Source organism: Helianthus annuus, chromosome 3 (genome assembly GCF_002127325.2).
Source record: "Helianthus annuus cultivar XRQ/B chromosome 3, HanXRQr2.0-SUNRISE, whole genome shotgun sequence".
In the NCBI taxonomy this organism is placed as follows: domain Eukaryota; kingdom Viridiplantae; phylum Streptophyta; class Magnoliopsida; order Asterales; family Asteraceae; genus Helianthus; species Helianthus annuus.
The window spans coordinates 166,553,667-166,572,716 of NC_035435.2; the positions used below are offsets into that span (position 1 = coordinate 166,553,667).

Consider the following 19,050-nt stretch of genomic DNA (forward strand, 5'->3'; position numbering starts at 1 on the left):
TTGGTGTGAAAAGGTAACATTGGTCGTTCAAAAAACGAGTATAAACAAGCATATTATTATATAAATATAATAACTTATATTTAGTAAAATAGAGTAAACGCTAAAAGTGACAATTACCAAAGTAAAAGGGGTAGCAAAGCCGGTGGGAAACTCCACCGACTTTACTATTTAAGATAATAATAATAATAATAATAATAATAATAATAATAATAATAATAATAATAATAATAATAATAATAATAATAATAATAATAATAATAGTGAATAAAAGATTATAATAATTCTAACTATTAGCAATTGGTCAGCAGTAGTCCCAACCACATAAATATCTACTGATGGTCCTACCTTTTAACATATTTTCTCCAAATGAGTCTTCTCTAACTGAGGTCTAACCCAATTAGTTCTTTTGTGACATGGACGTTGGCGTGGCACAAACCTTTGTTATTTGATGAGCTGGTTGCTTATGTGGCACTCTCATCACCACCTCCACCACCACCCAACCACCGTCATCAGCCATCAGCACCACTTACAACCACGCGCCGCCGCAACCACTACAATCAACTGCCCTCAAAACCCCAACCTTTCTATAAAATCGTGAAAAACCACCACAACTACTGCATTTCCCACCACCTTCAACCGTCACACACCTCCACCCTTTGCGCCTGCAACCCCATGCCACCCTTACTGGAGTTCCTGCTAGTCTTGCCGGAAAATTGCGAAATACCACCACCTCTGCGTTCTAGCCAAAAAATCGCAGTGTGGTGATATTACGCAATTTTCCAGAGGTTGGGGGTTTTTAGGGTGGCTGATAGTAGTGGGTGGCGGTGTTGGTGATGAATGGTGGCGAGTGGTGGTGGTGGTGGTTGATGGTGGTGATGGAGGGGTGAGGTGGAGGTGATGATGAGAGTGCCACATAGAGGTGTACAAATCCGTTTTTTTTCAAAAACCGATTTCAGTTATTAACGAACCGGTTTTTCATCCAAAATGAAAACCGGTTTTTTCTATAACCGGTTTCGGTTACTAACCGGTTTTTCAAGTCCAAAACAATAACCGGTATAACCGGTTGGGATCGGTTTTTAACCGATTTTTGCCAAAAAAGACCCGGTTTTTAACGGTTTTAACCGGTTTCGGTTATTAACCGGTTTTTCATATCAAGAATCCTAACCGGTCTACAACCGGCTGTTCGGTTCGGTTGTAAAACCGGTTAAAAAAATCGGTTTCGGTTTTTTCCCGGTTTCGGTTATAAAACCGGTTTTTTGTACACCTCTAGTGCCACATAAACGGCCACCTCATCAAATAACAAAGGTTTGTGTCATGTTAGCGTCCATGTCATCAAAAAACTAACTAGGTTAAACCTTAGTTAGAACATGCTCCTTGAGAGAAAATAGGTTAAATGATGGAACCCTCAATAGACATTTTTATAGTTAGAAGTGTTGTCGGCCAATTGCTTATAGCTGATATTTATTCCTAATAATAATAATATAGTTTAAAGTATTTCATGGGTATACGAAATTAATAAATCAGATAACAAAAAAAAAAAAGAGAGAGAGAGAGAGAGAATATTAAAGAACAAGATGTCATGTTCTATGAGAATTTGAAGCTTTTAATTCGTATGTTGAAAGACCAGATTATTTCTCTATATAAGGGACCGAACCATCACACTAATTGGGGAGGCTTGTCAACGAACCGAACGAACACGAACATAGGGATGTTCGTGTTCGTTCATTTAACTTTAACCGAACACGAACACGAACATTTAATCGAACACATTTTTTGTTCGTGTTCATTCACTAAGAAATCGGGCATGTTCGTGTTCGTTTATATTCGTTCATTTAAAGTCTAAACGAACACTTCACGAACATAAACGAACATAAAAAAAATTAACTGAACATATTTGAATAAACAAGTCTAATATATTACATTAAATCCGAAAACACATCTAAATAAGGGTTCATAGATATACTAATTAGTTATATTTATATAACTAGTTATAAAACCTAATATTTATATAAATATAACTATTTATGTATTTATTAAAATTTAAATGAACGTTCACGAACATACGAACATAAATGAATGAACATAAAAATGTTCATGAACATAAATGTACGAACACAAGCTGTGTTCATGTTCGTTCATTTAATTAAACGAACAAATTTTTTTTGTTCGTGTTCGTTCGTTTATTAAATAAACGAACATAAACGAACTTCCCGCCGAACAAGTTCATGAACAGTTTATGAACGTTCGGTTCGTTTACAGCCGTGAAACATCAAAATTGTTCATGAAAAGGTGTGGCAGTTGGGTATAACCGTTGTATTTACATCAATATGAAATCCAACAATAACACTATTGGTAGTAACTTTGTTGTTACCGGAGGTCTTACGAAGTTCTGAGTTCCTACGAAGTTCTCAGTTGCTATTACCATTATATTTTGTTGCTACTGAAAGACAAAAGTTGCCACTGAGGAGTAGCAACTTGCTACCAAGGTTGCTCCTGACTACTTAGGGGGACAACCCCCGACTTCGTCAGGGCGCTGCTCCGGACCCCGTCAAGTGGGGCTGCCAATAGATATCTATATAAGACACAATTAAACCTGTTTATTGAAAAAGTACACTATTTGGTTTTTTATTTTTTTAAAAAAATGTAATTAGGAGGCTACGATCTATCATTTCTTCTCCTTAATACATAAAACATACAACTGTGTTATAGACATAATATATAAAGTAGTTAAACAAGTTGAATTCATGTTTAATACTTATGTTATTCGCGTCGTTAGAGACCTGTTAAACCTGATAAGATACGATTTACAAGCCCTATCGTCAAGGGGGTGGTGCCTCTTGAGGCTTCATAGTGTTTGAAATCATAATAGTTTAATCGAGTGAATGTTTATTGTCATTTCTCATTTGGTTTTCAAGTAAATCATTATTAAGCAAAATAGCTTGATAATCCTAAGATCATTATTAATGTATAAATCTTAGTATTGTAATAATTTTCTGGTGTACTTCAATATAATAATAGGAAAAAAAGCCAATGATGGTTTCGATGGATGCAATGAAATTGAGGGTGACGGTGGCCGCTCTATTGTCTTGTACCAAGATTCGTCAGCCGAATTACAAGTCACAGAGTCCGCAACTTTGCGGCAATCAACTTTCACTTTGAAATAGTTACATATATTTTTATAATTATAGCCTATCAAGGCTTTGATAAGAATTTAATACTTAATTATAAAAGAAGAGCCATGTTACCATATTATGTAACATATACATAATCAAACCAAACTAGTGGCGGACCCAGTAATTATTTGCTGAAGGTGCACCAGATTTTCAAAAGGTGTTGTCGGGTTTTTTGACTAAAAAATATACTAAATTTTTTTTCAAGGGTGCCACGCCCACCCACAAGTACACATAGGTCCGCCCCTGTACATAACTTAAAATGTGTACGACTATGACGCAATAAAATGAAAAGCTATGGATATATGTCGATCGCAAAATCGTTTGCGACGTGTTATAACAAATATTCTCCACCCTCTCTTATCCCCTTCTCACATTTCTCTCCTCTACATCAGCGTCTGTAGGGTCGACAAACCCATCACAGATGTTCTAACATGTTATGAATAACTTTAAAAGGTTTAAGATAGTGGATGGTTTTATAATCGACTGGAATGCTATTATTATAGGGGTCTCTTCTAAGTTCTAACACCTAGGTATTTGAAAAAAAAAATACTTTTTGTTAAGTTCACTAATGTCATACACTAAAAAAACACAGTGAATTAAAAAAAATAATAATAATAAAAAAACGAGATATAGATCTCGGCCACATCCTAAAAATAATTAAGATCAAGCTGAAAAAAAAAAAGCTTTCGATAAAGATTATGGCAATTGCCGTCTATAGTCGGTTCCCTAGCTAGCCACTCTTTACAATCTTCATTCATTCTAATTAAACCATATAAATAATGCCGATTCTCACTGAATTAAACAAGTTAGAACCAATCTCATAACAGTTATTGATTACAAACTTCAAATATATTTCGAGAATGGCCGCGGCACGTTCTACCATTATCTTCATCTCAACAATCTTTCTTCTTGCAACTTCGATTTCTGCCAAAGAATACGTTGTCGGTGATGGAAGCGGTTGGACTCTCGACTTCGATTATCAAGCGTGGGCCAAGGATAAAGTTTTCTACGTCGGAGATAAACTCGGTACGTTATATTCCTACAAATATGGTTGACAATATTTGTTGTAAACTAAACAAATGTTTTAAATTTTGGTTACATAGTTTTTAATTACGCGTCTGGCACGCACAATGTGGTGAAAGTCAACGGCACGGGTTTCCAACAATGTAGCACGTCATCAAACAATGGAACTTTGACAAGTGGACGAGACGTCATCCCACTTCAAACCCCTGGAAAGAAATGGTACATTTGTGGTGTCGCGAAGCATTGTGAGTCGAGAAACATGAAGCTTGTCATCACCGTTCTATCACAGTCGATGTCTTCGGCTGTTGCCATATCACCGGTATCTATAACTTATGGTATTGTAGCTGCATTGTTTAGTGGTCTCATGTTAACATTCTTGGTTTAGTATTCTCCATGCATGTGAGGTTGGTCTAGTTTCAAATAATGTACCCATGGTTGATTTACCCTATATGAATTTGTTTTTAATATAGGGGTTTGTGTTATCCATCTCATTTGATTCATCAAATATTATGATCATACTTAGCGATGGAACTAGCCCAAAAATTCAGGGGTATCTCATTTTTTTTTTTTGAATCAAGGGTATCCTTTGTATAACGGAGACGAAGTTTAGGGATATTTTTACACTACGGAAACGGAGTTAATGGGTATTTTTACACAACGGAGACGGGTTGAGGGGTAGCCCGTGCTACCCCTACTAACATTCTAACTCCGCCCCTAATCATACCGGTGTGTTGTTTTGACTCGCATCAAAATTTCTAATCACACAAATAAATTAATAGAAAAAGGCAAGATTTTAAGCCATGTGAAGCATGAGAAATCAATTATGTACAAACAATTTACAAGCAGACTAAACAAAAACAAAGATTACCAATTTTGAGTAAAATTACTATTGTACCCATCTCCCAAACCGTGGCTTGTGAAAACCCTAATGTCTCAAAGATTCACGGGATTCGAATTATGTGATGACTAGCTCGTATTGAAGACCACCTGCCTAGCGTAAGTGACAAGCTTTACCTATCCTACTAGTTTACATGGTATTGGTAGGGCCCGTGAGTTTTCTCTAACGTGTTATCACGGTTACCCTAAAAAACCCTAATGTTATCGTAACAATAACAGCTCTTCTTCAACTGTCTGCAACTCCTTAAGACGTTTTTTCGCACAAACTGTGACTATTATCGTGGTAACAATCGTCAAAATAAACCCACAAACCGTGAGTACAATCTGAAGGGGTGCAAGCGAACGTTGATCTTTTGACGCATCTGCCAATGTTCGTATCATTATGCCCCTGAAAAAACAAGGAAACAATTAGATTTTAACTTAAAAAATGCATTTTTTTCCCACAAGAGGTTTATATATAAAATCTGGGTAGGGATAGTGTACATTAATTCAGAAGTTGAGAAGTGTGATAAGTGTATTATAACACTATATATAACACTATATAACACCATATAAACACCGTATAACACTATGTAACACCATACAACACCATATAACACTATGTAACACTATATAACACTATATAACAATATATAACACTGTACATCTATCATAGACATGCTATCAGACAAAATATAGTGTTATATTTGTTATATAGTGTTACATGGTGTTATATGTTGTTACATCGTGTTATACGGTGTTTATATGGTGTTATAATACACTTCTCACACTTCTGGATTAATGTACATGATCCTCTACCTATAAAATCTTACGTGTAAATTGCAATAAAGACTTCTGGCAAAATTCCAACTAATGTTCCAAACAAGTAGGGAACAAACTTAACATCAGTAGCAACAGCACAATAGTTGTATACAATATATGGAAAGGGGGATATCCTTAATAACATCACAGCTCTAAACTGATCATACAAATCTCCTTCGCCTGCTAATCTCAAAATTGATGCTTTTTTTGGATATCTATCCAACCACCACTGCATAACATACAAAAAAAAAATCACCTTAAATTATCATCTATAATTGTTACCTTCATGGGGTGATGCAGATATAAGCGCGTGAGGGATACCCCCCCCCCCCCCCCATGAATGCCATATGTCCAACACAAAGTTTTGTTTTATCTGATCTCATTGAATAGCAGGGTATTGATAGAGTTCCAACACCCGTGAGTTTACCAGTAACGCATTCTCACGGTCATTAATAACAAATTAAATAATACTTGTAATGGTAGGGGTATACTCACTTGGATTTTGTGGTAAAATAGGGAACCAATGAAATAAGGAAGTGATACACCAATGGAAACACCACAAATTATAAGTAAAAATCCCAAACCGTAACCGAAAGTCATCCCTGCAACCCACATGGAGGGCGTAGACGGTATACATAAGCTCGGGAAGATTGCCACCGATGAAAATATCAGAACTGCTAGTACTGGTTTACTGAACGCCTCAATTTCCCAATTTAAGATAGGGATAACCTCCTGAAAACATGCCGATTATTAGATTGGATCAAGTCATGGAGTGGATTTGGAGAAGCTACTACATTTACTAAGGGGTGTTTAGGATTGATATATTATCGACACACTTTAAATGTATTTGGTTTACCAAAACGCGGTTAACATTATCAAATTTCACATTGTTCTATTTTGTTATGTATAGAGCGCTAATACTACTAGGCCATAAGGAATGCCCCTCATATATCACCAACGCGTTAGGATGCAATGGTTGTAGATAAAAAGAAAACTCCACATTTATGCATGCTCGGGTGGGGTAATCCATGTATCAGGTGCTCTCCTTGGGCAACCAAAAACAAATATCTGAACTCATCGCAGGCAAAGCTGACAATATTAATGGTGCGACAGACCAAATGTTAAAGTTGTAATTAGTGATCCCAAACACCCCCTAAACCTTGTATGCTAGTGTATCCTTGTCTATGGTTACCTCACATTATTAATCATATGTCCAAAATTAACAAACATGCATCATAACTTCACAAATTCAAATGAATGAATGAATGCAATTGCAAAACATACCTTGTCCATTAGATAAGGTCCGATCCATACGAAGAAACAAAACGCCAAAACTACCAGAAATATAACCAGAAAAACAAGTTTTCCCCACCACCAAAACGACCACCAAATACTAATACATTCCCCGGACGAAGAAGAAGAAGAAGATGACGGAGACAAACCCGCCAACCCTTCTGGTGTCGTCATAATTACGTAATCATGCTTGGGGTCTTCAAGTTCAAACCCAACCTTCAACCGGGTGATTCCGGCATTGTTTTCAAGCGTCATTTTGATTGATGAAGATGATATCAAATCAAAATGGAACCCCTGAAATGGGTGGGTTTTGAAATAACGGTAAAAGGGAATTCTGGGAGAATCAAATGGAATGTGTTGTGGTGAAGGAAACGTAGATTGAAATACATGATTATTAATGCTAATGACGTTATATGTTTGTTTTTAAGGATGTATATTTTTCGTCCATGTTTATTTTTTTTAAGTTTTGGATTAAAATTTTGTAACCAAAATAAAAATACATAGAAACTATATTTAATTATATTTATTACCTATTATGACTTTGGTATACAAACAAACTTTCAACTGGCAAAGAATTGAAGAGTTTTTTTCTAAAATAGTGTTAGTGGAAAAAATATTTACCAAAATGGTATTCCTTTAAAAGTATTTACCAAGATAGTGTTTTAAATAAATAGTTATATCTCCCTCCTATTAAAAAGGAAAAAACATATTGTATGTTTATTAAACAAAAATAAAACACTATAAAGATTAAATAGAAAAAAAGAACAATATAATGATCACTCAAAAAAAGAGCTTTAAACCTGAATTGCTTATATCACTATATATTAACTTAATTGATTATATAAAAAGTTGTATAAAAGCAAACAGTAAAATCGTTTAGTATATCTGTTAATATAAGTTATTATAAAAATGTATGAGTAAAAATAAAGTTGGTGTTTGTTTTGTACAAATTGATATGACTTTAAGTAGATTAATTGTTCAAAAACACATCATATTTTTTTAATTTAATTAACAATTAAAGAAATACCATATTAGTCTAGATAAGCATGAAATAGTATTTTTTTTTTCTATCAAATAATAGAAATTTTTAAAAAGATCATTTTTAAAGATGGGCAGCAAATAAAATTATGATGTTTTATTTCACTATTTAATATATTTAGATTCTTATTTAACATGAGTTTATTGAAAAAATAATAAAAAGAGAAGAGTTATATAATGTGGCAAAAGATATAACAAAAACTATATGGGTTAACTGGAGTAGAATAAATTATTATTATATTGATCCAATAAAACAAAAAAAAAATCTATAAAAAAAGTAAGAAAGTAGAAGTCTTACGTTTCGGTTTCAAAAAACAAAGTAGTGATTAAAATAAATAATAAAATTCCCGAATTAGTTTTTATTTAATGAGATGATGAGAGAGACAACTAACTTTTAAAACAGTATTTTGGTAAATATTTTTAAAGGAACACCATTTTGGTAAATATTTTTTCAATTAAGACTACTTTGAGAAAAAACTCAGAATTGAATGGTGAAAATAGAAGTTTTATCACATAGGCAAAAATGTTTTCACCTTCCACTCATACTAACATATATTATAAATCACTAAGTGTTTTTGCAAGACTTGTTCATTTGTATAAAATCATGCAATTTGAATCTTATCATAAAGACTAATTAAAATTGAAATTTACTAATATTTATTTAGTACTTTAATTTGAAATAAAACAGTAAAATTAATTTAAAATTTTAACTAAACAAAGACTAATATTCAATTAATATTTTTAATTATTAAAAAGAAAAAAAGAACAATAGTATACATAAAAATACTAAAATTAATTAAATGCTTTACCAAATTCAAGTAAGGTTGTTGGTGTTCTCTATTCCGTATTGTCTAACGATTTGTTTGTTTGTTGACAGCACTAATCACGACAGAAGTCAAGGACCGAGTTAATGCGGATGGGTCGGAATGGGTTTGGGATTGGAAAAGGGGGCTACTAGATGGGGCTGAAAGTAATGATTTTCAGCAGTTAATGGCCTTACTGGGGCAGCCGGGTTTGACTGGTGACTCGGACCGATGGATATGGACTTTAGATGGGTCGGGTGCTTTTTCTGTGCAGTGTGTTAAAGCTGCCCTTAAAAGGCAGCAGCATGTACCTTCTCCCTACACTATTAAACATAATAACTGGGTCCCCAAGAAGGTTGAGATTTTAGCGTGGCGGGCTGAAATGGAGAGGCTTCCAACTAAGTGTGCTTTGGAGCGGCGCAACATAAACGTAGGTTCCATCTTGTGTCCGATATGCAGTGAACATAACGAGACGGCCGAGCATTTGTTGGTATCCTGTGGTTTTGCTCAAGCTATCTGGCAGGCGATTTCATTATGGCTCAAGATACCTCCTATTTTTGCTTTTGGATTAAAAGATATTTTGGAGCTACACAATTTTGTGGGAGTGTCATTAAAGTCCAAGAAGGCGGTGTATGCCGTGTGCCTATCGGTGATGTGGTGTGTGTGGAAAGCACGTAATGAGCTGATTTTTAACCAGACTGGATGGTCTTTGGAGAAGGTCGTGGGTGACATCAAAGCTCTAAGCTTCTTGTGGGTTAAAGCCAGATCAAAACATCCAGGTCTTGACTGGAAAATTTGGAGTGGGTTTAACATGTATCAGCTGGGATGGTAGTTTGCCTTTGTTTGGTGTATATTCATGTTCTGTTGGTTTAGTTTTGGTGACACTATGTAAATATGTGGCTAGTAATCTCTCTAGCTTTTGGCAAAGTAATAAATATTTGTTGATCGTTCAAAAAAAAAACGACAGAAGTCAAAATAGTTTGGCAAATCATTTTTCTTTTGTTTAAGAAGATCATATGAAGTGAAATCAAGCAACCCTTTTTTCTTTCTCCCAAATTTGTGTTGGATTAACGATGATAGCCCAACGTTTCTTCAGAACTCCAAATGTCTGTCCAATATCCTTTCTTGTTGATTTTTGCATTTTTAATGTTTTTTTGTCCTCATGTGGGCATGTAAGTGCTTTGAAGAATGTGTTGTTCTCTGGATAAATACAATCGACAATATAATACCCATACTAGTACTCTACGTAATCGACAAAAAACGAAGACCCAGGTGCAACTCCGTCTATGATGTTTTCGATAATATGTGATTGATCTAAAACATTGATATCATTGTTGGATCCAGCAACCCCAAATAATGCATGTGAAATCCAAATATTATGTGATGTCACGACTTCAAGTATCATGGTTGGGTGTAGATGGTCACCTCGTTGATAATGCTATCGCCAACTAGTGGGCTAGTTTAACCACCGCTATTGTGTTCAATCAATGTTGCCAAGCATCCTAGAATAGTCGCGTACGACTTCATGCACCTCGTATATTTGTCACCCCATGCCAGTCTTCTCAAATATCTCTTTCCGTTGAGTTCAATAACACCTTTAACTAATGTAATAAGAACAATGCTTTGTAATAATAGTAATAACAACATGTAGAAACAATTAACCTGTAATAATAATATGTAACAACTATTAATTAATCATAAGACTTTCTCGCATGACGTTTTCCAACATCATTAAATATATATCCCATGAATCAATGTTAGCATCGTACATCATTTGACAATTTGTTGGCATACACTTTTGTAAAGTTGTGAAACCTTGTTTACCTATAGCGTCGCACCTTTGTTGAAAAAAATGATACATTGACTCCAAATTGCTAACTATCCGTATGAATAAATGTCAACTCATGCGAAAACGGCGCCTAAAATAGCTTCATCATACATGGGATCGTCACAAAAAATAGTCACGTGCAAGACGGTCATTAGCAGCCTAACGATCCCGGTTAATTGCAGAATAGCTCATCTTCCTAGGATGAATCCGAAGATTATGGTAATTCCGCTTTAAAACTGGACTTGAAACGCCTCTATAAATATGGGCTAGATCCGCCCTTGTACCTGGGAGGACTCATTTGATTGATGATTGATTCCTCAATGACCACTTTAAGAGTTTGTGATCGCCTTAAAAATGAACCACTAGCTTTCAATAATTTATCCCCTTCTACAAACACATCGGCTGTTATAAACTGGGTTTAAAAGGGTCCTCTTGTGGCCCATATCTTCCAAAATTATGTCAAAGACCCAATTCCTTGAATAGTTTAAACTATCGTTGCAAAAGTCGCTAGACGCTCCCCAATCGGTCAATAGGGAGCTGAGAGTACTCAGCCTAGGTGGAGATTTCCTCGAGAGTACTCGAACATGTTAAATTATAAATAAATTGTTTCCGGAATTAAATATATGTTAAATAACATAAATTTACAAATATTTATAACAAAGTATGTGAAAATTATATTCATTACATGCATATTTTTTTTATTTTTTTAAGTCAATCCTGGCCTGAGTTGACCTACTAGATCCGATTCTGGCCGAGCTTAACCGTGTTTTATCAATTCCAAGTAATTAGGCGGAGCTGAATAAAGTCGTCCCGACAGACTACCTTGTAGCGACTACTCGAGAAGTAATCGGCCTTGGAGACCTTGTTTTACAACCATGTTTTAAACTTTAGATGCATATCATCACGCAGGGCCGGCTCTTGGCCAGCCAAACCATGTCGTCGCTCGAGACCCAAATTTTCAAAGGGCCCAAAAGATTATAAAAGTTTATATATATATATATATATATATATATATATATATATATATATATATATATATATATATATATTAAATTATATATTTAGTATGTGAATCCACTTGTTATGCAAAAAAATGTTGGTGGTGGAGTGAAAAAAACCAACTCAAGATAATGTAGAGGTCTCAAGTTTAAGTCTTCGCTACTCCACTCTGAAGGTTTTATTTTTTTTATTCATTTCCTCTTAACCACAATTTTGGGCCCAATTCTTTTTGTTGCCCGAGGCCTAAAGTTTTTTTAAAAGTTCTCGAAGACGGCTCTGTCATCACGTTAAATATATAATTGATGTTACATATGAAAACATGTGTTGTTGTGGAAGTTATGAAGTGAACTCAGTAGGGTAACCATATTAGATAGTTACGCTACTCAATTTAACATCTCAATGAGATGGTAATACAACACCACGCTTGCGGTATGCGCATATAATGTATATATGTGTGGACGTTTGGGGAGCAAAAGTGAAAGTGCACTGATTTTAACGTTATTTTACTAATTGCGTGAAAATAACATTAAAAAGGGAGATGGTTAATCACACATCATGTGGTGGCGTTAATAGCTGAAAGACAAGGGGTACATGCACTAATCCGTAGTTGTCTCAATTGTTGAGTGTTATGTGCCTTATGTCTAAGGCTTGATGCAAAATTACTATCAAGTCGGGGGTGTCACTAGAATCAACCTCTCTACTCCTACGAGGTAGAGGTAAGGCTGTCTACATCTTACCCTCCTCAGACCCTACCTTAGCTTTGCTATTGGTGAGATTTACTGAGTATGATGATGATGATGAATGAGATGGGAATACAGATGGAACGAGATAGGAAGACCGGAAGAGAACATTCACAATCTCAATATGCATAAAAATGTTAGCGATCAACTTCTCGGTTCCTTATATTATATATAAGTACCCCTGCGTTGCAGCGATTGTCATAAACCTATGTTAAGTAGTAGCAATACTATACCACTGTCAACGACCACCAACACTGGAAAAACTCATAAAAAAATAAATAAAAATGGGAAAAAGATAACGCAGAGCGAAAAGCAGACATAAAATCTTTGAATCACGCACGCTCGTTGCTGAGAAATTAAACCAAAATGTAAAACATAGAAAAAAATAACTAAGTCCATCCATGACCCACGTATTGGACGAACTTGTCAGACACAGAAAAAGCGACGGGCCAGTCAATTGGGAAAAATATATATGGAAAAATGTTGAACCCCACACTCACGTTGCGGTGCATTAACACACAAAATTTAGAACGAAACGAAAAACTTGGGAAAGATGAAAAGTATGGTGGACCAAAATTGAAAATAAAAAAGAGTCGGGATTAAATTGCAAAAGATGAAAAACTTTGGGTTAAAAGTAAAAAACAAAGGGTCTAAATTGCAAAATAGAAGTTATTTATTAATTTTAGATAAAGATAAGGATAAAAATAAGTGATATCTATATATCGGTTATTAATTAATATTAATATTAAAAAAATTATTAAACAAATATAAATAAAATTTATGAGGTTGAAGAAGAGAATGTCACGTGCCATTATTTGGAGTCTTTTATTATAAGTTAGATTTCAAGTTAGGTAACTTCAAATGATTAATATTTTTTTTTTTTTTTGCCTTTAAGTTTCTTTTTGTTTTTTCTTTTACTTTTACCTTTTAAATTTAATATTGACACTTACAACCCCTCAACTTTGAAAAGGTTTTGTCATTTTTTATGTACGTACCAATATAAATTCCAGTTGATTTAAGTTCCAGTGTAAATTTTTTTAGAAATGAACAGGCTTAGATATAATACGTTTTTGTGCTTTTTTATGTACGTTTTTTGTTTGTCTAGGTTTTGACATAAATTTTGTTCTAAAACGAATCGGGTAAAATATAATATGTTTTCATTAGACGATATAAATTCAATTTATTTTACGTTTCGTCGCCGCCGCAACGCGCCATACCTTTATTTAACTAAAAAAACATAATTTTCTTACGTGCTTATTTTGATGTACGTATCGGTATTAATTCAAGTTGGTTAACATTTCAACGTAAATTTCTTTCACAAATAAGTTGGGTCAAATATAATACGTTTTCATGGTTATTTTAGAGTTAGCTATCATTTTCGTCCCCATGGTTTGTCCAATTATGTCAGTTTAGGCCAAATTTCAAATTTGTACCATTTTCGTCTGTGACATTCTTGAAACATGTCAGTTCCATCCAAAAAAACTAAGGTTAAATCGAATAATTAGACAAACCACAGAGACGAAAATAGCAGTTAACTCATGCTTTTTGGACGGAACTGACATGTTTCAATAAATGTCAGAGACGGAAATGGTATAAATTTGAAATTTGGTCTGAACTGGCATAATTGGACAAACCACAGGGACGAAAATGATAGTTAATTCTATTTTTATATACGTTTTTAGTTGATCTACGTTTTGACATAACTTTTGTTCGGAAACGAGTCAGGTCATATAATACGTTTTTATTAGACGGTACAAGTACGAGTTACTTTACGTTTCGACGCGACCACAACATGGGGAAAATTTACTAGTTCCAATGATGTCTTTCTCACGAGCCCTTTAACTTGTTGGGCCATAGCTAACTCTTAGACTGGGCTAGGCCCATAATTTTAACACTTAATTACATGGTGATATTGTTTTGTGTTACAAGTATAGGATCATATACAAATAGGTATCTTTGTATAAACCGTAAGAACCAACAGTTTGATAACATGCGTTCTCAATTAAAAATTAATTTAAGGGCATTTTAGACTTTTATACCCTTTTATTTATATTTGGTTAAAACAATAATTAAATTATCCCTAAATTCATGTAAGATTAATTCAAATCTTAATCTCCTAATTTATTCTTCATCATCAAATCAGCATCGTCATCAGCACGGTAATCAGCATCATCAGCAACGTTGTAATCAGCATCATCGTCAACACCGCAATCAGTATTATCGTCAACACCGCAATCAGCACATTGTCAACATCAGCACCTTAATCAGCACGGTAACACCACCGTCAGCACATCCGACAGTAACATCCCACACCACCACCTTCAGCACATTCCGTAATCAGCATAACACTGTAATCAACACATTAATCATGTCACACCCCGATTTCCACGTGTATCACCGGTGGGCCCGGTGGGGGATTACCGTGACGTAGTTGGCAATAATATAGTCAAACCACACAATTATATAAATGCACAGCGGAAGCATAAAGATAAATATAATTCAACCTTTTGAATGTAATATCAAATGTATTACAGAAGTCGAATTGTATCCACAGGGGATCAAAATAATAATAAAGTATTGTTCAGTCAGATACAGCATCAAGCTTGCGAGACTTATCACGATGCTAGGAAGCTATTACCAGCCAAATTTCGTGCAGTACCTGCACTTAATCTTTTGGGGAAAATACGTCAGTTTACACTGGTAAATACGTTCAACTGACACATTTGAAAATGTTTATTAAAATTTATTTGAATGCACGAGGCACAAACTCTTTTATAACTTGGGAAAATTATTAAAATCTTGTGAACGAATTACATGTCCTTTTATGCGTTCAGTAGCCCGGATCCTGTCCGGGTTAAAGATTAATAGACACACCACATTGCGTAAAACCGTAGTGTAAAAAACAACGGCTACGTCTTTTAATAATAATAATGTCGACATAATATACCGGGTGTACGCCTACACCGGGATGTCGAGGTCGTGGCCATTTCGTAAAATGATGCCAAGGATATCCGGGACAACGGTCATTAACCCCCCAAAGGCTTTTAAGTAACAAGACTGTTTAAATGAGCCGATCACATTATTCAATTAACCACCTAAGCGATGGAAGATATGATGCTCAATCAAGCGGTATTAATATACCGTATCCCAAGCTCGTATAAGGGAAAATAAGTTAAAGTATTTACCTTTGCAAGTATATTCCTTAATGGATTACGTCACAGATAGCTTTTACTGGGGCTCCTATTCTGGAACGAAGGTTTTAATTAACCTATTAGAATCCTAACGGGTCTTTATATTAGCCGTAGCCTAGACCGGTTGGTTTCAAAAGATAGATATGGTTTAATCGCGCGAAAAGGCGAAAACCGAGAAGGGAGTGTGATTCTGACCCAACAAGTTCAGAGACTTGTTTTATATGGGTTTAAAGTTCACACTCTGGGTTTTAGGGTCAAAATAATATGGTTTGACCCATATCGGCTAATTTATGAAAACTATTTCCATAAGCCGAACCGTGCGCGCAATAGGCTAAACGGTTAACCATGAGAGTCCTATGCTCGTTTCCTAGGTCAATATGCCTTAAAGAGGTTGTGGTATCAGTAGGATACCTTCCGTGATGCCCGTAATGAGTTTTAGTCAATATATCGCCCCGTAGGGGTTTTTCGGTCATTTTAAAGACTTTTAAAGAGCTTTTCGAGTTTTACAGGAAATCTGAGTTTCCCGAACAGTTTATAGAGTCTAAAATACTTTATTTATTTTTTTAAAATCAGTAGCAACTGGAATCGGGTCAAAAGACCTTGTAGAACTCAAGTTTTGGCCGAAAAGGGCATATTCGGTATTTACCGAACCGTAGCCATAACCGCAGGTTATGAGCAAGGTAAAAATTATTAAAAATCTTCAAAATTCCAAAAATATTATTTTACAACAGTGGGTAAAAGTTTTGGTGACGAAATCTTGGTTTAGGTAGGCGTTATGCTAATTGCGCCGTTTATTCCAAAAGTTTACTTTAATTGCGCTTTTTAGCATAACTCTCATTCTAGACCTCGGATTGACGTGAAACTTTAAGGACATGCTTATACTTTAATTAGCAAGGTTATGGTCCATTCATGCGTCCGAAATACTCGTTTTATTTTAAAAAGGCCGTTACGGTCAACTTTTAGGCGATTAACGAAAATGCGTAAAAGACTCGGACAAATCATGAACCGGTCACAGAGGGTTATACCATCATGTAACCTGGTCCTAAGAGAGTCCTAAGGCATATCTATACCTCACTAAAACAGGTCAGAACTGAAGTCAAAGCAAAAGTCAAACTTTTGCGACATTCGGCTCCGAACCGGTTCAATATAGCCAATGGCCGAATCAAACGAGTTTAGACCAGTTTATATACTTAATATCATGTTTTATGATCATCAAAATAGGTTTCATAGCATATACATTACAGATTATGCAAGAATCGCAAAAATAGCTTTCTGTTGACTTTTTAAGCAAGCGTTTGACTCGATATTTGACATAGTTAGAGTGGTGATCATGGGGAACCCTTTCAGAGGTTTATTACCCACACAAATACCATCTCATAACTACTTTTGATTCGACAATCTACTGAACCATTTGTGAGTTATTGCAAAGTCAACCGTTGGTTACGACGGATTGACTTTTAAGCTAAATCTATGGAAATATGAAATCACAAAGGGTTTGACCACTTACAGAAGCTTAAGGCAAGACTTAAGAGCACAGAGGAAAGCTTGAGAGCTCCAAGAATGATCAGTAGTTGAGTTTTGAGGTGTGTTCTAAGTTGTGAACAAGTATGCCTATTTATAGTGCAAAACAAGCTCCAAGATCATCACACATTGGTCTACAAGTGACCATGGATGATGGGCAGCTGGCCTAGAGTGTTATGGGTCGAGTAGGGGGCGCCCATGCCTCATTTATTGGAGATTTGATCGTTCACAAGCTCAAAAGGCATAAAAATCCAAAGTTTCTGCATCTGGGCGTCCCACGCGGCCCGCATGGAGGAACCATGCACTTTGTACGCGGGCCGCCTGAGTTTTAAAAATCAGGCGCGTATATTAGGGGGCTCGCGGCCCGCCTCAACTTAACCAAGAATGTAATGCGGCCCGCGAGAGGGTTGTTTTTCAAAGATTTTAAATATTTTGTAATGATTATAAGAATCTAGTAATTAATAACGAAATCTTTCGTAATTATTAACCTGACCTTTCGGGTTTGAAGGGGTAACTTTGCGGTTTGGCCCTCGGTTAATTACAATTAAGGGCCTCGTGTTATTTACCCGCATTATTAAGTCCCCGATTAGTTTATTAATTATTCGGAAAGCCTTAACTTTCATTGTTGACGCTTTTAACCCTTCTCATACGAATTCGATCATAACTTTCTCGTTTTAAAACGGAACGTCGCGGAATTTATACAGTATATCCTAGTGAGCGTATAATACTGTTACAAAACATCGGGAGCGTTAAAGGGTCACTCAGAGGTATAATTAAACATGTTGACACAGTTAACCCCTGTAGTTTGTAATCTCTCACTTTCTTCCGTGTTTCGCTTCCGTGCGATCCATGATTTATTCGTTTGAAGGTACGAGCATTATTTAGGGTTACTATACAGTATATTTACCCTTGGTTGATATTTATAACCCTCGAATTTACATACTTTCAAGGTTTGTCAATATTAGTCCTTTATTTAATATCAATGCCACGTGTAAACAAATGACACGTGTTAACACATCATTGGACACAAAAATTCGAGGTGTTACATCCTCACCCCCTTAAAATAAATCTCGACCCGAGATTTACTCAAATAAATAAGGGTATTTTTCTTTCATTGTGGCTTCGACTTCCCACGTATATTCGGGACCTCTACGAGCATCCCATTTGACCTTTACAATCGGTACGTGTTTTCTTCGAAGCTTTTTCACCTGTCGATCTTCAATCGACAAAGGCTTCTCTACAAACTTTAAGCTCTCATCTATATGCACATCTGTGTGTGGGATCACCAATGATTCATCGGCGAAGCACTTCTTGAGATTGCAGATGTGGAACACATTGTGAATTCCATTGAGCTCTTCAGGCAATTTCAACTTATAGGCAACTGACCCGACACGTTCAATGACCTCAAAAGGTCCTATGTATCTCGGACTCAGTTTGCCTTTCTTGCCGAAACGCATCACCCCTTTCCAGGGTGATACCTTAAGCAATACTTTTTCACCCACTTCGAAGTGAAAATCCTTACGCTTCGGATCAGCGTAACTTTTCTGCCTATCTCTGGCAGCCTTGAGACGTTCCCGAATCTGGACAATCTTGTCCGTTGTCTGGAAAACTATCTCCGGTCCTGATAATTGGACCTCTCCCACTTCCGCCCAACAAACAGGCGATCTACATTTCCTACCGTATAATGCCTCGAAAGGCGCAGCCTTTATGCTGGTATGGTAGCTATTATTGTAGGAGAATTCG

The 19,050-nt window shown here is 35.7% G+C and overlaps 3 protein-coding genes across 3 annotated transcripts; 2 read left to right on the forward strand and 1 right to left on the reverse strand.

Annotated features, from left to right (window-relative positions):
- The first annotated feature begins 4,006 nt into the window (after positions 1–4,006).
- LOC110932488 (blue copper protein 1b) lies at positions 4,007–4,685 on the forward strand. The gene is made up of 2 exons (XM_022175818.2): positions 4,007–4,199; positions 4,277–4,685. The coding sequence occupies exons 1-2, from the start codon at positions 4,034–4,036 to the stop codon at positions 4,579–4,581; spliced, it is 471 nt and encodes a 156-aa protein (XP_022031510.1). The 5' UTR covers positions 4,007–4,033; the 3' UTR covers positions 4,582–4,685.
- A 501-nt stretch (positions 4,686–5,186) lies between these two features.
- LOC110928260 (transmembrane protein 64) lies at positions 5,187–7,534 on the reverse strand. The gene is made up of 4 exons (XM_022171360.2): positions 7,179–7,534; positions 6,390–6,626; positions 5,906–6,123; positions 5,187–5,481 (listed from the first exon to the last, which is right to left on the reverse strand). Exons 1-4 carry the CDS (start codon positions 7,440–7,442, stop codon positions 5,295–5,297), a joined length of 906 nt encoding a protein of 301 aa, XP_022027052.1. The 5' UTR covers positions 7,443–7,534; the 3' UTR covers positions 5,187–5,294.
- A 1,681-nt stretch (positions 7,535–9,215) lies between these two features.
- On the forward strand, positions 9,216–9,860 carry LOC110932487. The gene has a single exon (XM_022175817.1). It carries the CDS (start codon positions 9,216–9,218, stop codon positions 9,858–9,860), a length of 645 nt encoding a protein of 214 aa, XP_022031509.1.
- Positions 9,861–19,050: the final 9,190 nt, after the last annotated feature.

Coding starts and splice junctions, on each gene's coding strand:
- LOC110932488 (XM_022175818.2), top strand. CDS start 4,034: ATGGCCGCGGCACGTTCTACCATTATCTTCATCTCAACAATCTTTCTT. Junction 4,200..4,276: donor CTACGTCGGAGATAAACTCG/GTACGTTATATT, acceptor TTGGTTACATAG/TTTTTAATTACGCGTCTGGC.
- LOC110928260 (XM_022171360.2), bottom strand. CDS start 7,442: ATGACGCTTGAAAACAATGCCGGAATCACCCGGTTGAAGGTTGGGTTT. Junction 6,627..7,178: donor GACCTTATCTAATGGACAAG/GTATGTTTTGCA, acceptor GCATGTTTTCAG/GAGGTTATCCCTATCTTAAA. Junction 6,124..6,389: donor TATTTTACCACAAAATCCAA/GTGAGTATACCC, acceptor TATGTTATGCAG/TGGTGGTTGGATAGATATCC.
- LOC110932487 (XM_022175817.1), top strand. CDS start 9,216: ATGGCCTTACTGGGGCAGCCGGGTTTGACTGGTGACTCGGACCGATGG.